Source organism: Myiozetetes cayanensis, unplaced genomic scaffold (genome assembly GCF_022539395.1).
Source record: "Myiozetetes cayanensis isolate MyiCay16 unplaced genomic scaffold, myiCay2020 scf3, whole genome shotgun sequence".
Classification (NCBI taxonomy): Eukaryota; Metazoa; Chordata; class Aves; order Passeriformes; family Tyrannidae; genus Myiozetetes; species Myiozetetes cayanensis.
The window spans coordinates 19,669,111-19,695,675 of record NW_026087521.1 but is presented as its reverse complement, the minus strand read 5'-3'; the positions used below and the strand labels follow the sequence as shown (position 1 = coordinate 19,695,675).

General features: G+C 41.6%; 1 protein-coding gene across 5 annotated transcripts in view; it reads right to left on the bottom strand.

The window, feature by feature from the left end:
* Positions 1-26,151, bottom strand: part of TRABD (TraB domain containing) — a 32,901-nt gene extending 6,750 nt beyond the window's left edge. The window contains exons 1-7 of one of the 5 annotated variants that reach the window (XM_050324289.1): positions 26,067-26,151; positions 13,841-13,903; positions 11,617-11,695; positions 9,002-9,168; positions 8,028-8,168; positions 3,182-3,292; positions 1,668-1,807 (exon numbers count right to left, since the gene is read on the bottom strand). In XM_050324289.1, the coding sequence (XP_050180246.1) occupies positions 1,668-1,807; positions 3,182-3,292; positions 8,028-8,168; positions 9,002-9,168; positions 11,617-11,695; positions 13,841-13,864 (662 nt within the window). In that variant the 5' untranslated portion in view covers positions 13,865-13,903; positions 26,067-26,151. Of the gene's footprint in view, positions 1-1,667; positions 1,808-3,181; positions 3,293-8,027; positions 8,169-9,001; positions 9,169-9,304; positions 9,442-11,071; positions 11,246-11,616; positions 11,696-13,840; positions 13,904-20,155; positions 20,227-26,066 lie in introns of those variants that run through there. The other 4 variants (XM_050324291.1, XM_050324288.1, XM_050324292.1 and 1 more) reach the window with 4 other exon arrangements.
* Positions 26,152-26,565: the final 414 nt, after the last annotated feature.

The window sequence follows — 26,565 nt, the reverse complement described above, 5'->3', positions numbered from 1 at the left end:
GAATAAAAACAATTGGGCATTATACACATTATTCACCTAAACACACGTTCTACAGTTCTCCTCTCCCAGTTACCCTTTCAAAAAGGGAAACAATTTCTATAAACCTGTAAAACTGGACACCTAACAATGCCTCTACAGTGAGGCAAAGGGAAAGAAGAAAAGTCACTTGCCTTTAGCCAGTTCAACTGGATTTATCCCCTTCTCACTTTAAAAGCTGACAACTCAACTCAGCAAAACCACTAGGGCTTCAAAGGCAACACTTATCGTGGTGCCCACTTTCAGTCTGTATTAAAAGCTTAGAAGAGCCAACACAGAGCACTCCTGAGAAGCAGATCACTGAACACACAGAGGCTCTACTTAAGGAACAAAAAAAGCACGCCATAAGGCACAGTCCGAGGACACGGAAAGAGATCTGCAGATTCTTGGTGTCAATCACAGGTCTTCAGCAGGGAAGTCAAAGTTTTAAGTCAGTTCCCAGAACAGAATAGAAAATGGGCAGGAAATGAAAAATAAGAACTGCACGAGTAAATGTAATGAGCTTTTCTAATTTTTGTAGGTGCTGTAAACCCTTCTGTTTGCACCCACAGCTGTGGTACAGCCATAGCTTGCAGCAACAGAATTATCTGGTTTTGCATGTCTACTGCAGAATTACGTCAAACACGCTTCCTTTAGTTTCCAAGATGAAAAGGACACTACAAACGTTAACAGGGGAACTGAAATCAGAAATGCACTGCTAGCTTCCAACAGATCACAGAAACATTATGTTGAATTATTACTCCATTTTCCATAGAATCTCATGTGGATGGTTGGGTGCACAGTATTCCTTACCCCCTGCACCCTCCCCAACGATTTCCCAATTATAAATACATTTCCTTTTCAACCTCTATCCACATGTTATGTTTAAAAATCAATTGTATGACAACAACCGAGATGTTACAGCCAGGCTTCAGGGGGAAGCTGGCATTTTTATACCACAATTATCTTAATATTGCAGTTGAAAACCAAAAAGTTCTTAGGATGGACAAAGACTAGGACAAAATGCACAGGAATGTATCCTCTGATGTCCCCCAAAAGCTTGGAAACAGTCTCATGCTGGTATTAGACAAGCAGCAGTAAGAAAGTGAATGGTAGTAAGAAAAGATACTATGTGCATGAACTGTAGTTGATGGCTTGAAAGAGGGTCAAACTCATTTTACAGATTAATGTAACAGCAAGTATTTACAGGAAATGACAATTAAGTAAATGCTAAAACTGCAAACACATTTGATTGACACAAAAACAGTTTGAACCCTGGCCCAACTTTAAAAGCCTGTAAAAAATGCCACATATCACTGCAGAGCTCCAGTCACAAGGTATGAGAGAGGCACTGAGATTCAGGGACCAAGAATTTTAAGAAGTTTTTTGTAAATAAACTAGGAACTCTCCAGCACCAAATCTTTCACTTCACCTGGAAGTAATGCATCAAAAGACAATTAAAGAAAGAGCTGGAACAAGATCTAGAAGGAAGCTTTCTTTTCAAAAATACCAATTATTGCAGAGTAGTTTGACTATTTATCCTTCTTGCTAACTTCAAATTTTATTGCATCAGGCTGTGTACCCTTATACTAAAGTCAAACTGAGGAACTGAACAATTCACCCTGACAAACATATGGGATGCTTGTTCATACCTGATTGGGTCAGACAAGAAGCAAAGGCCCCAGCCAAGCTTGACTTTTTGCCAGAAGGAAAGCGCAGCAATTGCTCTCTTAAATGTAACAGGGATAGGTCGGTCACCAAGATGGAATTTACAGAAGGGTACTTTACTGGCCTGAAAGAGAAAATACAAATCACTAGTCAACATTTCATACTGCAGCACAAGACATCCTTATTAATGGAATGTTAACATTTTATTGTGTCATCCAAGGTACCTTGAAAAAGAGCAAGTAGTGTCATACTTCAACATAAAAATATTTTGGCTTCACAGTAAATAAAATTTACAAAATGCTACTTCATAAAGGAATAAGTCAGCTACACAGGGCAGTAGGTATTACAGTTAAAACATTAAGTTGTAACGCCACACTTTTTAGGTTAATTTTACTGAAGCAGAAAGCTTCTGCTTACTACTACATAAGGTGAGCATTTGGGTCTGAATAAAACTGAGGTGAAACAACTGTGATCGTTTTACTTTTACCTAGGATTTGTCAGGATCATTAATTTTTCAGTTTATCGTGGTAAAATATATTCAAGTAGGAGGTTAAGAAACAAGAACTGATACCAGATACCACGAGATAACATGAGGTGAGACTTGGCTGTAGCTCATACTGCCAAATTTTAGCATAGCACAGACTTTCTAGAGAACTCTTTCCTATGCACAGTTGTTTAAAAATTTCAAGCAATCACTTTAGAATAGGACAGAGCTACTTTTTTTTTTCTTTCCCACTTAAAATGTTTCATTCTGGTCTGGAATGTTCAAGAAAATACGCTTTGAAAAAGTTTTCTTTTTATTAAGGATAAATACACTAGATTATTCCAGATTCTTTATCAGCAATGTTATCTCAGGTTTCCTTATTAATACATAATTTCCATAAAACCAGCAAGATGCATTCTGCAAGGTGGACACATACATGGAAAATAGTGTCCCACTGCTCCCAGACAAAAAAAAAAAAAAAAAATTAGTGTAATACACAGCTACTATTTAATTCTATGTATCACAGATGGCAGCAGTACAAGAGGGAACATTAAAAGACCAGATAGGAGTAACAGAGCAGTCAGATATTTCACTTCCCCAATCTTTCTGGATTAATGTGTTAGATCTCATTAATACTTTAGAGCTGGTTTTCACAGCCTGAAATCCCGACATCACCAACCGTGGGACCACAGTCAAGTTTCAGCATTCAAAAGCAATTACTTAAAAGGAACTAAATTGTTAATGAAAACAAGTGCCATCAGAAATACCATCAAGAAAAACCCTTATTGTTTGAAGCCTTTTAGGAGTTGCTTTTTGGAGTATGCACTTAGGCTATAAACTTTTGTACCTTTGAGTACACTTTGAAGCCAAAAATTATTCTTATTTTTCATTGGCTTCAGTAGAGGTATGGCCAGATTGCTCTTTCAAGTTAGTGACAAAATGATTTTATTTAGTTTGACTCTGGGAGCAAAAGGCCAGTAATCTGACCTCAGAAAAGCCATTTCAAGTTCACACCTCTTTGAAAGCCTCCCTGAATTCTCCTCCTGGGGCCATTCCCAGCTGTTCTGTGATGTGAGCAGAAACCTTCAGAAGCAGCATTTGCATCAATCCAGACATGACTCCGTTCTGGCAGAAGAGGAAGAAAAACAAAAAAAAAAAATCAATAAGCTGTGTGGATTTCTAAGAATGCACTATTCACAGCAATGGAAAAAAATAATTATTTTAATGAAGAAGTAGCACTGAAGCTATCTTTGGAGCCAATTCACTGATCAAGACAGTTCATATTTCAGTTTTTATCAGTTTACCTTACTGTGCAGCCAAAGTATTCTCACCTTCAGCAAAAATGTATGGCATTTTTTGCATGTATGGCATTAGAGTTAAGAAAAGAAAGGAGGGCAGCCAAACTTATTTCAGTCTGTATTTACTCTGCCTGCTTGAAGAAAGTATCTGAATAACTTTTTTGGATACAAAAAAATGAGGGGTTTACAAGAGTATATTCCACTGAATGCACAGTGAATACCATGTCATACAGATACTGAAGTGAATATCCAGTGGGCTAATCGCAGACACGTCCACAATCCCGGAAAACACAAGGCTGAGGACTGGTTAGGTTAACAGATGCAAAAGCAGAGAATCTAGCACTGTACAAGAAATTGCAGTGCATGATTTTGTCACATAACACCTTAGAAGAGACCTCACAGTCCTGAGTCTGACTCACTCCCACAAGCAGACTGAAGGTTCCCTATTACTTTTTTGAATAGAGACTTAAAATCAAAAGGCACTGGCCCTTCTCTCACCAAGGGTTTATTTCCTGCTACATCACCAGCTTCACACAACTGAAGATGAGGCTACACAGGACAGCTTGGGATAATGTAACTGCTGGAAGTTATCAGAGAAAGGTCCTGGTCTTCATTCCTTGCTCAAATGACCCACCCTGTGCCAGAACTAATGCTTGTGTGACCTCTCCAAAGGCTTTAGGTAGTTTCTGCAGTTAAATGGACTCGAGTCACTGAGGACCAGAACTGGCAAAAGAGGGGGGCTATTTTCAAGGACAATTGATTATCTGCTTTATCATACTACAAACTAGCAACCACAGCAGAAAGTGAGGTGCTGGGATCCTGGAGGAGCCGAGGAAGAAAGGCAGTGAGAAAAAGTGTTGTCACTATCCCTGAGACTGAGTTAAAAGTGCCTAGGGAACAAGGGTTTTTAGAGAAGATGCCCACCAAAAAAAAAAAAAGTAGGATAATGCAGCCTGAGGTTATTTACTGGCTGATCTCCCCTTCAGGATTGGTGCACCTGAAGTTGCATTTTTACATTGTGACAGAAGATTCATCCTACTGGCTAACAGAGGGATGCATCTATGAAGTGTGTCTGAGTTGTCTGTGCTCTTAACCTGCATGAAACTGCTGTATTTGTTTTAGCATCAAGGAGATAACAGGTGACAAGCAGCCATATGTAGTAGCAACCAGCAATAACTGGCCAGCCAGATACTGTTGGGGGATAAAGAGAAAAATGTACAAAAAATGTTGAGAGCAAAACAGTAAAGGAGGTTATTATCAATACCAGAATTCAGTGTCAGATAAAGGAAAGCTGAACAAAAGAAAATTAAATCCTGAGTGGATGGCAATAATTTTGTAGGTGAGATGCAACAGCCATAAACACAAAGCAATTCACAAGTGTACATAAATTTAACTGCCCAGGCAGAAGGATGCAAAGCTATTAGCACACAGGAAAGAGAGAGCAAAACACCAGTTTTATCAGCCCAATGTTCAGTAGCAGTCAGAAAACAAGAAGAGTAAAAGGGATTATCAGGAAAGGAACATTATGGAAACACGAATGTGCTGCTGTACAATCTTGGGCAGACTCCTGTCTTGAAAGCAAGATACTTCAATTAGAAAATGTGCAGAGAAATACCAAACATATGAAAAGAGATTAAACATTAAATACTCATGAGGCTTGCAAAAGATGACTGAGGAAAATACACTCTGCTGGACACCACGACTAGCATGGAGACAGTGAAAAGGACAGGAAGAGGGAGGAATATCCAGACAAATAGCAACTGCGGGTTTCAAGGCCTTTCCCCACATATCTGCTATTGGCAGCTGCCAGAGGCCTTCTGAAGAACATAAATCTTCCACTGGACTCAGCACAGGAATGCTTATACCATGTATGGGAACACAGTCTATGGAGGGGGCCTTGGAGGTACTCTCTGACCACATAGCAAGCCACAGATCCAGCACCAACTGCAGAAACAAACCATCTGTACTTTCATCTGCAATTCTTTTAAAACCCCTAATTCCCATGGAAGAAGCCATCACAGCCTTGACACACAGAGCCCGCAACTTCTTTTCCTACTGCTGCAAGTGCAATGGAGGTTAGACTTTAAAACACAAGTGAAGGTAGCAAGTGAGCAGCAGTCTGCTCCTGTCCACATGAATGTTCCCACCACCTACCAATTCACATTATATCCATTTTATTTAATAGGACAATACTGTGGGCTACCTACACCTGCAGGTCTATACTACAAAGTGCAAAACAAGAGCTTTTTTCACTAGCCAGAAGCATTCTGAGAACCAACATAACAATATATTCCTCCACAGGTAACTTCAGACAAAAAGAGGAGGTTAAGCTAAGATTCTGCTGTCACTAGTTCACTTTCTCTTCTGCCCCAGAACAAGGTTTCTCAACTCCCCCTCTGCGTCAGGACTAGCAACCTTAAACCACAGGGAGATGATGCAGCTAAAAAACAAGCCCTGTTCAGACTAACACAGGGCCACTGTATGAACACAGAAGGGAGAGTGGAACCAGGAAGTCAAGGGAGAGGATAAGACAAAACCTGTCTTACCAGTTAAGTTCAAGCCAAGTGTTACTGTGCAACTTCAGGTAATCCACATTTGAGCCAAATACCAGTTTGCACGGTGTTGCTTTGCTTAATGGAAAGCAAACAGGTACTTCTCTGCAAACAACTGTAACGGTTTTGAAATTCAAGGAGGGGCTAAAGGAAGTCTGGTTTTAACCAGCAGCAACAGCTTGATAACCAGTGGATGCCAATGACCCATTGCAAGTATGTTTGTTTCATGTTAACATTCTGCTCAGTTTCCATCTTCAATTAAAAGCAATTAAATGCAATTGTGCTGCTTCATATTTATGTAAGTGATTAAAAACAGACAGTTTGTTAAGGTTTTTTTCCTAATTCCCTAACTCAGGATGAAAGTTGCAGCTGTTTCGACTTTCAGTGTTGCTTTTGGTCCTGAATGCACATTTCAATATGAGGAGGCAACTAAAGCACAACTAAGTAACTTACCAACTCTTTTGATTCTTGGTAGAGAAAAACAAAGTCTTTAGCATGAGACAGTTGGACTGTTCTTCCTAGTTTTCCCTATATAACCCACGCTGCTAGTGAATCAAAGGGGAAAGGTTGGGTTTTTTTTTTGATTGAGACTATCAATAGAGAAATACGTTCTTTAAAAGGCCCACTGTCCAAATTTTATTATTTGCATTAACCCTGGTGACAAAGGAAACTAAGACTGAGCTGTAACAACAGGGAGGATCCTTTTATTGTCCTCTGGCTTTGAAGCCAACACAGTCTGTATTCCCTACTGTCTGCACACAAGATCACTTCAAGAGCTGGTAGGAAGAAGTAATTACAAAGCTGCCAGCATGAATTTACATCACAGAGAAAAAAAGTCTGGTATTTTGTTTTCATTGTCCTTTTCCTCTTAACAGAGAAGGACAGGAAAACTGTTTCATTTAGGTTTGACATTAAAAAAAAACCCCAACTTCTGTGTCTGTTTACAAGGTCAGAAGATCCTCAGCTATGGCACTCTGGTGGTTGTGAACATGCATTTTTTGACTACATGCATCAGAACAATCCACCTTACCTAAAATAAACAGATGGATGCAGCAATTCATGCAATATGTGTTTTACAATGTTCTTTCCTTTGATAGGACATAAATAAAGAAAACAGGAAAGATGCATTATTGCCTAACTCTGAGTCAGAAAGCCTGCTCTGAAACACCGTGTGCACACACACACATAACCAGCCCCAAGACACCGCAAGTGCTTCTGCAGATTTTATTCCTATTGGGGGTGCAGTCCTGGAAATTCTCCAGTTACACCAATAAAACAATTCCAATACACAATTACCACACCCCCAAAATAACAATCTATGAATGTCTTCATCCAACCAGACTCCATATCCTGTCATTTTTAAGTCAACTTTGTGCTGTTTCATTGTGCCTAGCTTAAAATTACTTTAAATACAAGCTAACTGGGTGAAAGTGAAAAAACACAGGACAACACTTGTTCTGCACACACATTTCAGACATGTCAACGTCAAGCTGCCAGGGTAGTTACAATTTGAATAGAATTCCACTTTTCAGCCCAGATTTTTCAAAAACCTCCCTCAGGGTCTACTGTCAATTAGAAACTATTCAAAAGACAAGTGGATAGGAATTAAAGAGCAACATACTAGGATGAAGATGGAATGCATCTTAACACACAATACCAAAACTAAATGCTCCTTAAATAGGTGTGATACAGATGCAGATTGCAGGAATAATAATTGCAAAGTTAAACTTGTGTCCTGCAAATGGAGCAGCTGTTAAATACAGGAGGATTCCTGCCAAGGTCAACGACTGCCCAAAGGATCCTGTAAAACAACCTGCCAAACGATACTGTGAAACAAAAGTTCTTGATGCTCTGTCTGGAAAAAAGAAAATACCCAAACCTAACTTTGCCACTGTAACAGTATTCTCACTTTGGACAATATTAGGTTAGCTGGTGGGAACACTGGTTTTGGTTGCAACTTGACAAATTGCTCTTAACATAAACCTTTAATTCTCACTGTAGGAATCATACCTGCTTTATAGCTTGTTGAAGTTTTTCCAAATTTATTTCTTTGGCTTCTTTTAGTAATGTCTTTTCATCCATCTTTAACATAGAAACTCTGTACTGGCATAGTTCCACCACAACTACATCAGGCTGCACTTCTTGTATTGTCTGAAAAAAATGAATTTATTTACACTGCTTTAGAAAGGAATAAACATAAATGCAGCCAATATCAATACTTTAAAGAGAAAAGGGACTGAAAAAGCACATCCCAACAATCATATTCAATTAAAAAAAACAGTGGAATAGTAAATAAGACTTCTCCAAATAGCTATGTATTGAGAAAAATATTAAGGAAGATGACAGCCAACTGCCTTAGTCCTTGGATGCTCTGGGACAGGAAGATGAACAACACATTGTGTTGCAGAGGGGAGCAGGAAAGAAACACTTGATGGTAAACTTTTCACATTCACAAAATTAATTTGACCATACTTTGTGACTATATGGAATCTGAGTTAGAATACACTTTGTAAGAACCATGGTTGATGATTCTGGCACAATATTCCTCTCCCTCTAGCTCTTGAATAATAAAGCCACTCTAAACTGCAGATTTCACATGAGGTACAGTACAAAATTGTTCCTACTTGCATCATTCTTGAGAATGGATCCAAGTTTGGGACAGCATGGTTTTACAGCCAAGTATTACACAGTCAACTTAAGTTTCACTAGTGAGACTTCAACTTGCAACACTGGCACTGTATCTGCATTTCTTTTAAGGACAAATAAAAATATTTGAGATGGGAGAGCAACGTACTGCATCAAAAATTATTACTATAACATGTCTGCATGTCATCCCACAGTGCTGTTAGCCTTTCAACAGCCAACTAGGCAGAGCCTGAAGGTTACAGCACAGAACCAAGTCAGAGAGCTGGACTTTATTCTACTTAATGCTACGTTGACAACATTATAAACGTGCTGCTGAAGGGCTCACGCTTAGCATTTACCTTCACTACATCCTTTTTGCTGCTGTCACTGAAGTGGGCTGTTCCAACCACATATACTTTAGAACCATCCTCAGTGTCAAGCTCAGTCACAGTGCTTGGTAAAGCAGGCTTTTTCTGCCTCTTCTTCAGCTTCATCTCCAGGAGAATTTTAAATGCATCTGCATCAGCTATAAGTGTAAAGAAAAATAGAAAAGAAAAGCCCACATGATATAAAGTGCAGGTAAGTAAAACAGAAAATAAAAATGTCGCCACTAAACAGCAGAGCAGAGCTAAAAGACCATTGATTTACCACTGTAATCTTACATTCAATTCTGAGGCTACATCATTGAGAGTGCCATCACTGGAGAGGCTGCCTCCAAGCATGGGTCTCAGTCCAGGTTTCCTACCCTGTGGACACTGGGACAGGTTGTCCACGCAGTTCAGTAAGGGAAAGAGAGAAGCTGTGTGGCAGGTGAGGTGGATAGAGAAGCAAAGAATACTTAGAAAAGGTATACACTAAATTAAAAAAAAAAAAGAGCATTTTTTAAATTCTATAACAAAATTGTCCCCTTTTGGGATTTTTATCTATATAAAAGATAGCAACACATGTACACTGGTGTGAATATGCTGGCAGTCACCTGCACATATTGGCACATATAGGATACCTACAGTACCAACCTTATCCTTTTCCATGACTAACACATCAGAGATCAGTACACAACTGAAAATTAAACCTCAAGAGGTAGTTAGGTCAGAAAACCAATCATTCTTCCCTAGTTTCAACAACAAACTATTTAAGATCAAAATAGTACCATGTGAGTTTTGCCCATCTATGTCAAGCCTGCCATAAGGAAAATAGGAGGATCTATCAGTTCTGTCACAGTTGTTTGTTAAATGCCAGATAGCCTCATTAACTGAGATAGAGAAGCTTTAACTCTACATCACTGGGAAATAAAGTCACTTTGAATGAGTATGTTTTGAGCTGTAATGCATCTTAGGAAAAAAAGCATCAAGCAGGAAAGCAGAGTTTTGTTTCCAACCAACTCTCTTTCTCTGGCAAGCTGCTGTACAAGTTAGCAGAGGTCTCAAGTGGTCTCCAGAAGCCTGGAATAGGATCACAATCCCAGGGAAAAAAAAAAGGTTAGTGAACAGTCTGCAGGCAGGATGTCAAAGATGCAGATAAATTAGTCTCCTACCATACATTCATTTCATGAATCTGGTTTAACTGTGTGGTTCTGGCCCCAGATCTGTCCCACAAATACTTATCTCATAACGTTTTACGTAAAAAAACAAAAAAACCCAACAAAACCAAAACAAACAAACAAACTCCCACCCAAATAAAAAACCCCACCAAACAAAAAACCCACCAAATTAAAAAAAAACCCACCCAAAACAAAAGCAACCTTTCACCATCCTTCTCAATCAGAATTTTAGCAGCCTACGACTTCATGGTCAATACCGAAAAACCTGGTGTGTTACAATCAGTACTGTCTGAGCTAAGACAATGTTGCTGCCAAAGCAGATGGTGATGCTAAGGAGGAGGTAGGAAAAACATGACTGAAAAAGGAAGAAGAGGTGGAGCTGTTGCGTTTGTAGCACTCTCAGCCACTTACTTAATCATAAAAGCAGCCGTAGTAGATCAAACAAAATCTACCTAAGCAAATCTCCTGCCTCCCACAATGGTGCATTACTAGATGCTATTATTTAAGGACATAATCAAGGAAAACATTCTCAGGAGCAGTTATCGCTTTTATTAAACCAACTTCTGTATCTGGAGAAAAAAGTAACATAAATTAATCTGCTTCTTTAGGTCTGAATACATTTCACATACCTTTAGTCAAGGCTCTGCTTCCATGAAATCTGAGATTCAGCAACTTCAGCATTATAGTAATGTTGCTGTTACTAATTTGCCCTAAGGTGGTTCAGAGCCTATTATTTGCCAGAAAGCACAATCTGAATGTTCCTATTGTTATAAATGAGCACTGTATACATTAATATCACAACAGTATGTCAATATACATACAGCAAATCATAAGAAGCCTTTGTTTTCTCCTCCTGAGAAACAAATGCCTGCCATTATTTGATCCTTACCAATTACAGGGAAGGATTGATACACTTTCTTGGCTTCACAGGACAGTTTTGATTGGAATACTTCTGTTCTTATATCCTGTAGGCTTGGCCTTCATATCAAAACATTTTCAAGCTAGCATGGGCAACGCATTCCATTTGAGACAAGTGAGCAACATTGAATCACTAGATGCCAGACTGCTGAAGCAAACACATACTTATGCATCAGTGGCTTAGTAAGCAATGGTTGAGTTCAAAACAGTATCTGAGTGTTTCTATTAAATCTAAAAATATTTACTTTAAAAGTTTGGGATCAGCAAACTGACAATCCATATGTCATTACTCTTTCTAAATTTGATTTACAAAACTGGGTCTTGAAATGAATCATGAACAGATTAAGTCAGATGTGACTTCATTCACACCTCCCTTTGTGCTAACAGCCACATCCCTATTAGGTAAGGAAAAGTTAAGTATATTAGTTATATATATAAAAGTATATAAAAGTTAAGTGTATTAGTTTAATACACTTCCAGTGTGATACACCCTCCCCAGTCAAACCAGAAACATACAGATATTCTGCGATACACTGGACGTTTCCTTTGGGCCATCTTCTGGTGCATCAGAGGAGGACATTGGATCTGCAGCAGCCTGTATGAAACAAATTCAAAAGGAGGATGGGAATTATAATGAAATGTTTTAATACACCTTTCCCTTTCTGACTTTGCTCAATTTGAACCTACATATAATAATCAAGCAAGTAAGTAATGTAAGCAGTGTCACAGTTCAAAATGTCCATGGTTTTACAACTATTTTTCCCAGCTGCATAAGTGTGAGAAAGAACATATTATAAACTACTTCATGCCTATTTTACAAGATAGTATTTATGCCTGATGTGGAGCTTTAAAATAAATTGGATTCTAGATAAAAAGATCAAATTTATCTCTAACACTGCTATAACATTTTCTGTGTTGGAAACTAAATGCGCACTGATTATTTTAATACCATTTAACTTAACTACCAGTCAGCATTAGTCTGTCAGAAGTCTGAAAGTGAATCAGCACTCACAAGACTAAACACATCCATTCTAGAAGAGGCCAAGTATTTTATTTGTTGGAATAAGTGTAAGGCAATTATAGAAAACGCACACCCAACCTTAAAAAGTTTATGTGCATAATGACTTTATATATATATCAGAAATCAAAGTCAAAAAGAAACACATCATCTGCATAGTTTTGCTCTCTAAAGGATCAGAAGGTAACTGAAAAGATTCCCTAAGACTGACTGTTATGTGTTATCACTAGAAGTCCATAATGCAGGTCTTTGGCTAACAAAAATCTTTTTTATTTTTAATTAACAGGCAAGTTTTAAAACCCATGCATAGAATTCAATCAATCCCAGACATTCAGCTGGTGTCAACCAAGCCAGAGAGCCAGAGTTAGTGCAGAAAAGAGAGTTAGCAATAAGGGAAAGCTAAACCATAAATTATCTTTAGGCACCTACATTAATTCAAAGTTTAAGCAAAATGATTATTGGGAGAATTTGGAATTCCTGAACAGCATCGAGTAAAAAAGTTAGAGACAGGATGCGAATCCATCATAACTCAAGTAGTTTCCAAGTGAAAGGCAGTATTAATGAGTCAGCAAGCAGGCAGCCAAGCTCTCCTGAGGGATGCCAGCTTTTTAGCTAAACAACTGGTTTATTTACTGCGTACTTAACCTGGTAAGATTAAAGCAAGACTGTACAAAGCACATCCAATTCTTAAGAGCTTTCAACAAGAGTAATTATTTTCTTCTTGCGTTCCATTATGCCAAACAGGAATTTTCAGAAAATAAAGCCTGGGTAGTCTTACTGTGGCCCCACTGAAGGCAAGGAAAAATTTATGATACATTTCATGGAACAAACTCAAAAAGTAAAACAGTTTTACAGTGCAAAGTTTACAATACTCACAGCAACAGATCATCCTTTCATTACAAAGCAAAAGTCTGTTCATTGACAACTGCAAACTGTAATTACACTGCAAACTGCAATTACGTTCACAAATCTAATTTAACACCAGCTCAGTTTTTGATCACAACATATGGCTTGACTCTATTGCTTGCATACGTTAACTCTAGTCACAAAAATATTTTGGAAAAATTGATCCATCTGTAACATATGGAACTAATCCTGTCACTTATGCTGGCTAGGATCACAACACTACAGAGAGAAAAGCACTAAGCCACCACATGAGGAGTCTGTTGCTCTTTTTTTAAATTAATTAACAGGACAAAAGAACTGACATTCTTGTATCTCATACAATAAAAATTCCCTGAATTCCCCAGTTATATCAGAAAAAGGTTTTGAGATATATGGATATAAAAGCAGAAGAGAAGGAACAGAAAGGGTAGAAAAAGCACATCACTTTAATGTGGCAAGGAACTTAAGCCATGCACAGGGAGATGATTTGTATCGAATCAATTTCTTTAATTTACTCACAAAATACTTTTTCCTCCTAAATGTTTAATCTCATAGGTTAGGCTATTTTCTGCAATTCCTCACTTGCAAGTGGATTAATACAGAATATCCTATTTAGCTTTTGCAATTGTAGGGAAAAGGATCCTGAAAAGAACTTAAATGTGGCAAAAAAATAGCACTCAGCTCCCCACCCCCGTGTTTTAAAAGGGGTCTCACGCTGGTATTTTCAACCCTACAACTCTGCAGAACTTCCCCAAGGATGAGTGGAAGAACCTGGCTGATTCAGTCTTGACCTTCCCTGCAATTATCCTGAGAAACAAACTTGTCTCCAAGCCCTACCTCAGGCTGTTGCTCCTCTTGCATCCCTGCAGCGGAGGCTTATTTTCACCAACCACACACGAACTGCAAGAAGTAAGAGTAATGAGAGAGAATTAAAAATTAATGGCATCACCCAGAATAGTTGATTAAAAACTGTAATGGGGGGGAGAAAAAAGCAGATGTGTCTCTACAGTTTCCAATAAAGGCTGAAGTAATAAAAGTGGCAAACTGAAGATGCACAAACGTCACTTCTTCAACTCTCCTGCTGTTAAAATAACCACATCAAACAACAAAAACAAACCAACAGCAACTCCCCCCATCAGCAGGGTAGAACTAGCCTGTTTCAGTATGGTTCTTGAGGTGGCTCTAAATTCAGAGCACAGTCCTGTTCTCACACACACTAAGAGTATCTTAATAAACATGGGTGGATTTCATGGGAACTCAGAATTTGCTTTTTTTTACTGTCTTAAAAATGCCTTTTTCCTCCAGATCAGTTCGTAAGTAATTGAAGATACAATATGGTTGTCAAAAGGATTTTTGCAATAGCAAAAGAGTTCTGCCTTGTCCAAATAAACTACACCAAGACAGTTTTTAGGCAAATTTTAGGAATCATCTGTATTTCTAGGACTTCACCACTACATGGAATAGGAAAGCAGTCAAAATCTTAATATTCAGCTAGAGCCACATACATTGTTATTTGATGAGCATTATGTGATCACATATATTTACAAATATAGCAAAGTGAGAACATCAATAAGATCATATCTGTGTGAAAAACCCAGGAAACTGGGTTTTCAAACCCTTAGTGAATGGTTTCCACGTCTTAGTTTAACAATATGAATGATAGAAGGAACCCTAAAAATCCAGAGTTTTTCCTGAAGCTGAAGAGTGCTATGTTTTGACTTAGGTGGTACTCTAAGGCGATTGCACAAGACACTGAATGGGTGACTAGCACTCATTCTGCTTATTTTCACTGCTATCACACTAAAATTGAAGAACTCAAAGAAAGTGCTGCTTCTTTATTACAACATTTTGGGTTATGTCCCTTTGACTTGTTTCACAGTATGTATGAACAGTGTTTTATTTCATTATGTTGGAGAGCAGTCCTGACCAACTTATTCATAAAATATGTTTCCAGTCCTGCTCTAAAGAGTGGAGGGACAAGTTTGGCTCCTGCCCAATGCTCAGGTGACGATGGAGGAAAGCTGCATGGTTGGCTATCTCTATATGACTGTGTATTTGAGCACACAAATGTTATGGGAAGCCTCCCCCTTCCCCAAATGCAAGAGTCTCCTGCAGTCAGTTTAGTGCACTGCATCCTGGTTTCTTGCCTTTACTTTCAAGTCAGCTGTTCTGCTTGCTAGCTTTGCTTAAAATACGTTTCTTTAAAAGAGCATTTGCCTGGGCAGTGTGAAGCACGTGAGTGTAATTTCAACCACTGGCACACCTCCCTCCGTGTGCTTGCAGAGGGATTTCAGCAATTCCTGCCTTTGCACCGTCCACTGCTAGCGGTCAGCCAGCAAACTGGAGATCACAGCTGCAGGCTGGGCAAAAACAAAGCGGAGTGGCCAAGATCCTGGCTTCTGCATGGTCCCCGGAGCAAAATCCCCATGAAACCCAAGAGAGCCCCACACCTCAAGCACACAACAGTTACAGACAGAGCTCCCAAGCTGCGAGGCAAATACCTCATTAAAACAAAAATACACCCTGCAAACAGTCCAAGAGGTTCAGTAAAACAAACTATTCAAAGAAATAAGAGAAGTCTGCATAAGCAACATAAGCACTCCACTGTTTTTGCTACAATGCATAATTTAATTTTAAAACAGGACCATGCCTTGCCATCTTCCAAGGAGTCAGGTCAAGGAAACCTGGATGTCAGAGTAAGCTGAAATGGCAGATGAAGCTGAGCTGTTCTTGTTTCAGTGTTTTCACAATTTACATGTGGTGTGGACAGATTTAAAGAAGCACAGCAGAAGGAAACCCCTGCCAGGAAACCTGCAACCTGAATGGGACACACCAACCCCCAAGCTCCTCACTCCAGACTGTCTGCTGGCTTTGTGAGTTTAAGTGAGCCCAGAGCCTGTTTTTTATCCTACCCTGTCTCTGATAAACTGGTTTAACTACTTGTTGACTTGGGCAGTAAACCAGACTGAAGAGCAAACTCATATTACAAAACAACCTTCTTTCCCCCTCTCCCATTCTACCAAGGCATTTTAAGCTCAGATGACCAATCAGCTGTAGGAACATCTGCAACAGCAAAACTGGAAGGATAGCATGAAGCAGAGATGCTGAAACCAAATGCCCTCTGAGATCATACTTGTCCAACTACAACATCACCCAGGGTATACCAATACTCTGATGCTCAGCTCTGGGCTTGGTTCTCAAGTGGTTTATGTGTAAAATACCACAGCGTTTTTCTGCCAGTGAATCAGCTGGCCCTAAGCACAACCTAAAGTTCTAAGCTTGGTTAAGGCCTGATGGTGTTTGAAAACATGTCTCTTAAATGCAGAGCACTCTTAAAAATAGTAAACTTCAAGTTTTGGTAAAGAATAGACTTCTATACAAAAGCACTGAGTGGTATTTTTCCCCACCAAGTGACATTTTAGAAAACCTCATCCCATTCTCACCACTGACTAAATTATATATCTGACACTGGCGGAGGGAGGCAGGGAGACAAAGCAAGAGATCTTTGAAGTTTACTCATGCTAACTAGCGCCACTTTTCAACTGACCTGTACAACCCTTGGAAAAAGCAAAGCTGTTTGTTTACTGTGGTTCCCAGCTCCAGACTTGCAGAGAACCCAAGGCACAATGTCTTGAAGGCCAGATGAGAGACTGGGCAGCCACAACAACAGGCAAGTCTGCCACTATTTTCTTCTAGGACAAGCTCAAGAAATGGGCCCATAGAAATCTCACGAGGTTTAATAAGACCAAGTCAAAGGTGCTACACCTGGGTCGGGGCAACCCCTGGCATCAATACAAGCTGGGGGATGAAGGGATTGAGAGCAGCCCTGCTGAGAATGACTTGGGGGTGCTGGTGGAGGCTGGACATGACCCAGCAATGTGCACTCAGAAAGACAACTGTGTCCTGGGCTGCATCAAAAGCAGTGTAGGCAGCAGGTCAAGGGAGGGGATTCTGCCCCTCTACCCTGTTCCACTGAGACCCCACTTGGAGTGATGCATCCAGCTCTGGAGTCCCCAGTGCAGGAAGGACATTTACCTGTCAGAGCAAGTCCAGAGGAGGCCACCAGGATGATTAGAGGGATAGAGCATCTCTCCTACAAGGAAAGGCCAAGAGATTGGGTTTGTTCATCCTGGGAAAAAAAAGGGCTTTGGGGTGACCTAATTGCAGCCTTCAAGTACCTGAAAGGGCCTACAAGATAGATGGAAAAGGACTTTTTACAAGAGCATATAGTGAAAGGACAAAGGGGAATGGCTTCAAACTGAAAGAGATTAGGTTTAGATTGGATATTAGGAAAAAATCCTTTACTGTGAGGGTGGTGAGGCTCTGGAACAGGTTGCCCGAAGAGGCTGTGGATGGCCCATCCCTGGAAATGTTCAAGGCCAGGCTGGATGGAGCTCTGAGCAACCCAGTCTAGTGATGGGTGTCCCTGTCTATGGCAGGGAGGTTGGAACTAGATGACCTTTAAGATCCCTTACAACACAGGACATTCTACGATCTTGTTCTCAGTACTCAGATCTGCTCAAGTTCCACTGGAGGTGAAATTTTCCATGCAGAAGACCTGTTTCTGCATTCACCAGAGTACACACAAGTCTGGCTACTCAGCAAGCCAGCATCCTCCTCAGTAGCAAAGACAAAAGTCCATTCTCCCATATTTGGGGAATTAGTCAAATACCTTGGACTCCAGGCCAACCTAGCTCAACCACGTTGAAAAGACACTATACCTGTACATCCATGTATTTATAGAAGATTTCTGTATGCCACAACACTTGAAATATAATCTTGAAACCTCTAAGAAAAGACTGAACATACCTTGCTGTTACACAGATAACGAACTGAAGCACACGAATCTGTAAGCGCTTCCTTCCACTATGTCCAACAGCAAGAAAAAGTGCTGATTAAGATAAAAGCTTGGCAAACATTTGAACAACTTAAATCCATGCCTTTACAAATTTCTTAGAGCTTGACTTCTCAACCTGTGTTTTCTTCTTTTTTTCTGAAGTTTAATTTCCTAAAGAAACGATGAAGGTAACAGAGCACTTATTTGTCTGTGCATGCTAACCCATAGGTGAATTTTAAACAGACCTGGCAAGAGTCTCACAGTCATTTAGAGGAGCAGTGCACAGCACTGCTCCTCCAGGAAAAAGAGATCACTGAAGATTACAGGGGGCAATGCATGTGAAAAAGACATGGTCGGCAGAACTTGCCAGGGAACAGAAGGAAATTCAATCCCAAGTTGTAAAGCCACAGGCAAAAGAAGCTGTTAAAACAATTATTTACTGTGTTCCATAATATGTATACCACAACATCTCATAACCTCAAGTTCTTCTATTTACCATGAGATCTGGCACGAACATGTGAAACCAATCAAATACCCCTTCTCCAGCTACTTCAAAGGCCTGTAAGAGGCCCTCACAAAACAAATCACTCACTGGAAATCTCAGACATGAGAGTGCATTTCTTTCAGACAGACTGGGAGATGCAGCTTCTAGGCACTCATAAAGATCAGAGATTAGAAAGTATTTCTGTTCTCTTATCTGTCAGAAGACTGTCTTAATTGGGGATTCATTCTCCTGCTGAGAGTGCAACCAAGAAAATTCCTGGAGCTAGAGAAAAGGAGGAGGAGTCTGATCTGGCTCCTTATGATCCATGAAGACTAGGCTTTGCCTCCGGAATTTTCTTCAAAGGACTCCTTAATGACTGAATCCCCAATTCAATCATCTTTTTTCCCTGGCAAGTGGAATTCTTGTGCTTGTTGCATCTTTGCTAGTAAAAGGGGACCTGCCATTCATTGGCCATTAAAAATTGTTTTTTATATATACATGTGTGAACAAATGAAGCCCTTTTCCCAATCCTTAAGATACCTAGGCAAGCAAACAGGAATTTCTGAGACCACCAAAAGAACTGCAAGCCTAGAATTTAGCCATTACTCATCTCTACTGATAGGCACGTATTTCCTGCCAAGGTCTTCTTGTCCTGACAGCACACACAAGACAGCCATTTCACACTGGCAAAAGCACTGCTGAAGCTGTATTTTTCCCATGCATATGGGCATTATTCTCTTCCCCCCAAAATAACAAGTTCAGCTTCTTCTAGCAATGTTTATCCTGCAGAGGTTGATAAAGCAGAGTGAGAAAGACCTCCCTGCCATGCTTATGTCACATCAGCCCTCCAGCTTTCCTAATATAAAACAGCACTTCCTCTTTGCATGAAATATGCTCATGAACTACTGGCTCATTTTTCAGACTTGGTAGTCTTAGCTAACCAAAGTGTTTCGGTTCCAGCTGCATATTTAGGTATCTGAAACTCTCTTAGCTTGCAGTCTCAAGAACACAAGAGGTACACACACTCACAAATCAGGGGTTCTAGCAAGGCAAGTGAAAGAACAAACACCCTTTCCTGTTTCTTTTCCATGATGTAGTTCAGTGAGAAAATTCAAGCACAACACAGGGCATGGACAGGCAATTCAATAAAGTATCCTACACTGGGGCTGCATTTCTTCTATTGTGTTGTTTAAATTTGCTTCCTTCAGACAGTGGTTCAACTAAATCGATAAAAAAGTTCTCCAAAAGCTCTCATGCTCCAACCTATAAAACAACCTAGTCAGCTACTCTTTAAAAAGAAGATTTTTATTGAATATATTCCTTCTGCTGAACTATAAAGAAATTCAGAAGCAGCATTTGCTTTCCTCAACATGTTGACGCTGCAAGAGGGAAATAAAGTTCTCTCTCATCTTATAATTGCTCTGTACTTCCTATGACTGCATACACATCAGAATAGCTGCAAAAGATACTGGGAGCCACCCAACTACCACAACTTGTTTCACCCTTTATTGAAAGAGACAGACAACAATTTTTATGTTTGATCCCCTGACAAACAAATCTAAATGCATCTATTAATGTTTTTGATAGTTACAATATTCATGAGCATTGCAGAAGGTACTCACATCTCTTGGTACTCAAAGTATTAATCCTGTAGCCTCTGAGATCGGATTCTATGTACTTCCCTGTTTTACAAATGAGGAACTGAGGTGTATGAATGCTTAAATGCGTCTACAAGCCTGACCTCTGGTAGCTAAACAAGCAGTTAGAAGGCTGCTGGAACTTTCAAAGCATTTCAATTTTGCAATCTGAATTTTCCTTTGTTTTTACTCACTGGTCCTTCTTCTAAGATCCTCACACACCCTGCAGGACAGCACTTCCTCATAGGAACGTGCCACCACCACTCATCCTTGTTCCTCCAAAGTTGCTGTGGAAAAGATGAGAGGTAGGTTAAGGACAGAATTTTGGAGCAAACTGTTGAACAATAAAGTGGGGGTTTTCCACTGAGAATACTGCACACCACTCACAGGTCATGCTACAACTGAGACAAAACTGACCTGAGCCATACATAAGCCACTGGATCACACAAAAGACTACGTCACAAACAGACCCATGTGCCAGCCCTCTAACGCCAGTATCCCTGGTCAGAACACAGCTCCCATTAGCTTGGCATGAGATGCAGCAATAAAAATTTATGAGCTTTAAGTGTGCTGTGTTTCATCCTCTAAACCCACAGTTTCACTAGCAGTGGATATTTGGTTTAACCCAGTATACATACTGCTATAGCCTGCACACTTGTCGCGGTGCAACACTTCAGATTCATATTATGCACTGCATAAGCACATCTCATTTGAATGCTGCTTTATAAGGACCACGTACTTTATGTAAAAAGAAGAGGTATATTCAGAAGATACAGACCCAACTTTTCTCTCACTGACAAACTGTTGCAGTCATTAATTACTTGCTGTCTGGAATGTGTAACAAAGCACCTTCCATTTTTAACATTTAACCTACTAAGAGGGTAAAACCAAATTAAAAGATACCCATTTAGGTCTCAGCACCATCCTCTGCAATGGAAGGAGAGGATTTAAGACTGATGAGGTGTTTTCCATACTTATGCACATAAACCTTACAAATGTTTACAAACAATGATCTGCTCCAAATGGTGTCTTCTCTGTTGATAGACTGCTCATACTCAGAAGGATGCATCAGCTGAAACCTGACTGCCAATTAATGCAACAGCCACAAATTCAGAAATTGGAACGTATTTCAAAACTATCACTAAGGTGACCTACTCTACATATTGCATGTTATCTCTTTGACACAACCCACGCCTTTGAAACTTAAATGAGCAACTGGCTCTGTAATCACAGATGGTAGTAGAGCATGGCTCTGTTTTCTCATGACTCAGAAGTTCACAAATTTCAAAGGAGATTTTTACCCTTTAAGCATCAATGAGATGTTCCTGCAAAATAACGGTGTAGATATATGCAGCCTAAACTCAGGTACCTGCACAGTGGAGTCAAAATCCATTTGCACACTTCAGAAGTTAAAAGTCACAGACAACTATACTAATTTTGTTTGAAAGGAGGTGTCGGAACATAAGAATATCTGTCCTGGGACACCGAATGCACAGGAAACACATTTACCAGTGAAAGACAAGAGGCATTCCCATATGTTTTGGGGTTTTAGAAGTTATTGCTATTACACTGACTAGGGTTACTTGATGAAATGAGTAAGTATGAGGTGAATCAGGATGCTAATGCACAGCAGAATTGAGAACAATCATTTGCCCTAATCCCTACTGTTTTAAGAGTTTGTAAAGACAATGCTAAATTTAGGAATGAGGTACAGAAAGACCACACTGACTGGCACAAGTCTGGACAGGCACTCAGAAGCTGACAGTGTTTTAGAACATCAATCCAAATCACTTTCCTATTGTATTCCAATATGAATCATGTGCATTCAGGGAAGATTTGGAACCATAATAATTTTATTAGACTTTCCTGCCATCAGCAGATTGGAGTAAGATATCAGTACATCTCCTCCCTCCAGGCCATTTAAAGCTATGAACCAAGTGATACTTCTGATTCTAGGAAACCCTCTGCAAAACACTCTCATGTAGAACAAAAGGAAAAGAGCACAGCTGCTGCATGTGTAGTTTCTATGGAGTTCTACAAAAAGCAGGTTTTCCACTCTGCTCATTACCTACAAGCAGCAAGAAAAGGAGAAGGGTGAAGAAGTTCTGCCATGGACAACTAAGTATTGGCTTGGAAGATATTGGACTGTGATCCACAAAACTTGGAGAAGTTATCTTAAATTCCACGTACACACAGATATTATACATGTCAGTGGCTGTCTGTTGAGATATGCAGAAGCTGGGTCTCAAGAGTACTGGCAGACACTCATTTTTGTTATAAACACCTTTAAATGCAATCCTTATAAAGGTAAAATCTATATGGGATTCCGTAGGACAAAATAATTTTGCCCAACTGCCAAGCACAGTATTTATCAGTAGTATTCTTTTGCTTGCTCCTTCCGTCCTAATCACCAACCAATAGCTGGGAACAAGCTGATCTACTTTTTCAAAATCATGAGGTGATCACAAAGCTGAAAACAGTTACATGCCACGGGCCCAAGTGCTGGCAACAAGCAAAGACACAGAACTCTACTGTGGCAGGGAACTGAAGAAAGAGGGTCAGGTTTCAAGACAGACCTAAGTGAGAAAAAGCTCCAGGAAAGCAAATTCTAGCCTGCAGACACAGGAACCCCAGGATAGTGCTAACCCTCAGTACTACAGACATACACTAACCAGGAAAGCTGTCTTGCTTCTAAGTCCATCCAGCTGCTGTACCACTCCTTTAACACATAAAGCATCCTGCATCTGACATGTTCAGTGTTTAAAAAAAAAAAAAAAATCTTCTCTCTAAAGATTATTTCCATGATTATCTGCTGCCTCCAAAGAAATGAGAAAATCCTTCAGCAACTCCTGACAGGGGTTCCTCATTCACAGGTCTTCTTTGTGGTCTACACTGTAAGTAGAGCTGTATTCTTGTCCTTCTGAAGGACAGCTCCCAGTTGTGCAACACACCAGACATGTGCCCTAGTGAGGCAAGATCTGGATCTCCAGATGCACCCTGCAGGTGACTGGCAATTTTTTTCAACTTCATCAGCAGTCATGGTGTTGTTCAGCCGTGGTACATGTTATAAGTTAGTATAAGAATTTAGACAACTCAATTCCAATTAAACATTGATAAATTTATTAAGCAAGCGATAATAAAGCAAAACAGCGCTGGGTGGCCTGGAGGGCAAGTGCCCTGCCGAAGCACACACCAAAATGTAGTAAATGTTCCTTTTTATACATTTCCAAGTCCCGAGGTTTTAATGCGGCTGCGTTGAGGCTTGAGTTTGTAGCTCATTCTTAAGTGGTCATCTGGTATTTGTCAGAGATGAAAGGTGCAGTTTCTTATCAGTTGTAAATTTTACTGATACTGATACCTGTTTGCTTAGCAAGATGTCTGCAATTATTTTTACTGATACTTGCTTGATTAACAGGATGTCCATGAAACTTATCTTGTTGAATTATAACAAAAGTTCCTTATTCCCTCATACACGTAAGATTTTATGAACAAAGTTAACCCTTCTATTACAGTACAGGTTCTTGATCATTCTCATAAGCGTGCACACCCTTCCTGCACAGAGAGACAGACCTCTCAACACACACTCATCATGTTGTGCTGTCTGTACAAGGTTATTTTGCAGGCAGCCTGTAGGGCTTAGCCACTTGAAAACATGAACTCCCAGAGCTCCAGTGTAGTCTCTCCTGCAGCATGATATGCAGCGTCATCAGGACACTTAAATTCTTCCATGTGGATGTGCTAAGTCCCTGCAACCCTCAGTAATTTTGATCAAAACTGCTGAGCAGGTCAACTGAAGGCAGAGGAAGGAAGGAGGCAGGAGGACAAAACAGCTCCTCGACTTTTTTTTATTAGAAAAAGAAGTGTAAAGGAAGAGAACTTGTTCCCAGAGTGCATGCACGTTTTTGTACAAATCTATAAATTGTGTAAATTGTGGTTAATATTAAAGTTATATGCCCTCGAGTCCTTTTTCAGGAAGGAAGATAAATATTCAATGCAAAAATTTTAAGTTCAAATACAGAACGACAGTATTAACTAACATGTTCATAGCATCTCAAATTTGAGTGGTCCTTCACAAAAACTTTCAATAATTGAAGGTCTGACTTCAGAAACAATCCACACAGGCATTTGCAAATAGGTTTCCAATCTAGTAACAACCCTCCTCAAGAGAATGTACCGGTGCGATTTTGTACTAAATAATTTATGACAGACAACCAGTACTTTTAAGTCCAGCGTGGACTTTCCCTGACAGAAGAAGGAGGGCTGCAGAATCCTTCTTTCCTACTGGCACTGGCTGGCAAAGCTCATGCTGTGATATCACTTCAGACAGACACAGTTACACACCACTCCCAGTAAATCTGGAGCACACATATCTCTGGCCTGCTCCCATTTCTACATTTTCAAAGGTTGCCCCAAATCTCTTTCTTCACTTTTTCTGAATAGCAAATAAGGAAAAAGAAGATGCTTTCCACAAAGTATTATTTTAAAAAAAGCACTGGTATGACTCTCCCACAACTATATGCCAATACCATGTGTTTTATTCACAACTGTGGCGGCAGCAGCAGCAATGTTTCATCATATTTACCATATGGAAGAAAGAATTCACTGAAAAATAAATCTAACTCTCCTAGCATCGAATTAATATCCAAAGTCTACAGTTAAGATCCAAGAGCGCCAAACACTGTGACAGCTGAAATTTACAATCAGCAACTCAAGTTACTGAAACTTGAAAGTCTACTGAGAGCGACAAACAGCAGGGCACAAACCAATGCTACAGTCACAACCCAGAATTCAATTAATAAACTCATTTAGCTTAGGATAATTAAATGGACATGTGTTTCTCCCCTACTGTGTAAGGGAAATCCCTGAAATCAGTTGGGTTTGGCTTTTTAGTTTTTTGTTTTCCTTTAATCTGTTAGCTTTCCAAGAAGGAATACCTGCATTAATGAACTGAACAGTAGGTGAACAGATACATATCTCTATAACAGGGAGACGTGAGGTCACTCCAAGCACCTTGGATATTTCTTGGGACTACTATTGTCACCACCACATATGCCAAACAGCATCTAACTTGTAAAAGCCCATCCCATGCTCTCGCTTTTCCAACCCATTGGCTGCAACTTTCTGCAAAGTTTTACCAAAGAAAAATACTCTCTTTCTTCCTGCAAGCTAGCAAAAACATAAACACCTCTGCTGTATGGATACCTGCATCGGAACATGACTTTTTCTCAATGGGAAGGCCTAGGCTATGCCTGGGACACGTGTTATGTTCGAGACCTGTGTTAATTAGAACTATTTTCAGATGTAAATTCCGAGAAAGCCACAACTATTTAATGAAGGGGGGGGAGGGGGAGAAAAAAGAAAATCCGAGTCTCGGCTTTTCCGCAGCTCCCCGTCAGGACCCAACAAACCCACGCCCTTATCCCCAAACACCTGGGTCAGGTACAGCAGCACGTAGCGCTCTATCCACATCATCCATCCTCGACCCCCCAAGCCAAGGAACGGCCGTAACGAAGGCGCGGACCCGGCACCTCCAAAACGGCCCCAAGGGCCGCGTTTCCCCATAAGTTCCGGCAGAGCAGGGCAGAGCACCGCGGGCCGCCGGCGAGAGACGACGGGCAGGGGCCTCCCAGCCTCCTCCTCCCCTCCGGAGCGGGGCCAAACGCCCCAGTCCGCCCGCTGCGAGGCGGAGCTCGCCCTCCCGCCCGCCGGGAGGCCGCCCCCGCTCGGGAGGCCCCTCGGCCCCGCCGCCCACGGGGTCACCGGCGGGGCAGCGCCGGACCGGCCCCGGCCGCCCTTCCCCGGGGCGCCGAGCGCCGCCCGCAACTCTCCCGCCAGGCCCGGGGAGCGCTTCCAGCGGCGGGCGCTCCCCGGCCCCCTCCCCGCCCGAGCGAGCGCGGCCGGGCGGCACCGCCGGGCCGGCACCCGGAGGGGCAGGGCAGGGCCGGGCGCGAGCCAGGGGCGAGCGGCGAGGGGACGCGGCTGCGCCGCTCGCACCGCGATCCCCTCCCGCGGGGCACCCGGAGAACCGCGGCAACCCCTCCTCCCGCGCACCCGCCGCGACGGGACCCGACCCCAGCACGGCCTCGCCGCCCCCGCCCCGCTGACCTGCCGTGCCGAGCCGCGCCGTGCCGCGCCGTGCCTGCCGTGCCGCGCCTGCCGTGCCGGGCGGCGGGGCCGCCGCTGCCGGGGCGCTGCGGGCGGAGCGGGCGCGGGGCGCGTTCGCGGGACAACGTGCTGCACGAGTCAGCGCCGGGGCGGGGCCGCCGTGGGGCACCTTGGGCGCTGTAGTCCCCGCTGTGTGCCCGGGCGCGGGGCAGCAGCGGCAGCGGACTACAGCTCCCAGCCGCCCGTTCCTCCTCCCCCTCTCGCATCGCGCTGCTCCTCCGGAGCCGGCCACTCCGCTCCGGCCCCGTGTCCGCCCGGCGGCCGGTCAGGGCTGTGCCCGCGGAGGGGCCGCCGCGGCTTATTGGGGTTTCTGCGGGAGCCGCGAGGCGGAGCGGGCGCGGGCGGGGGTACCGTCAGCGGGTTTCGAAGCACCTTCAGCGTCCTTGAGGGACAAGGGGCCTTCTGGCCGGGAATTGAGCCACGTCCTCTTTGAGGCTGC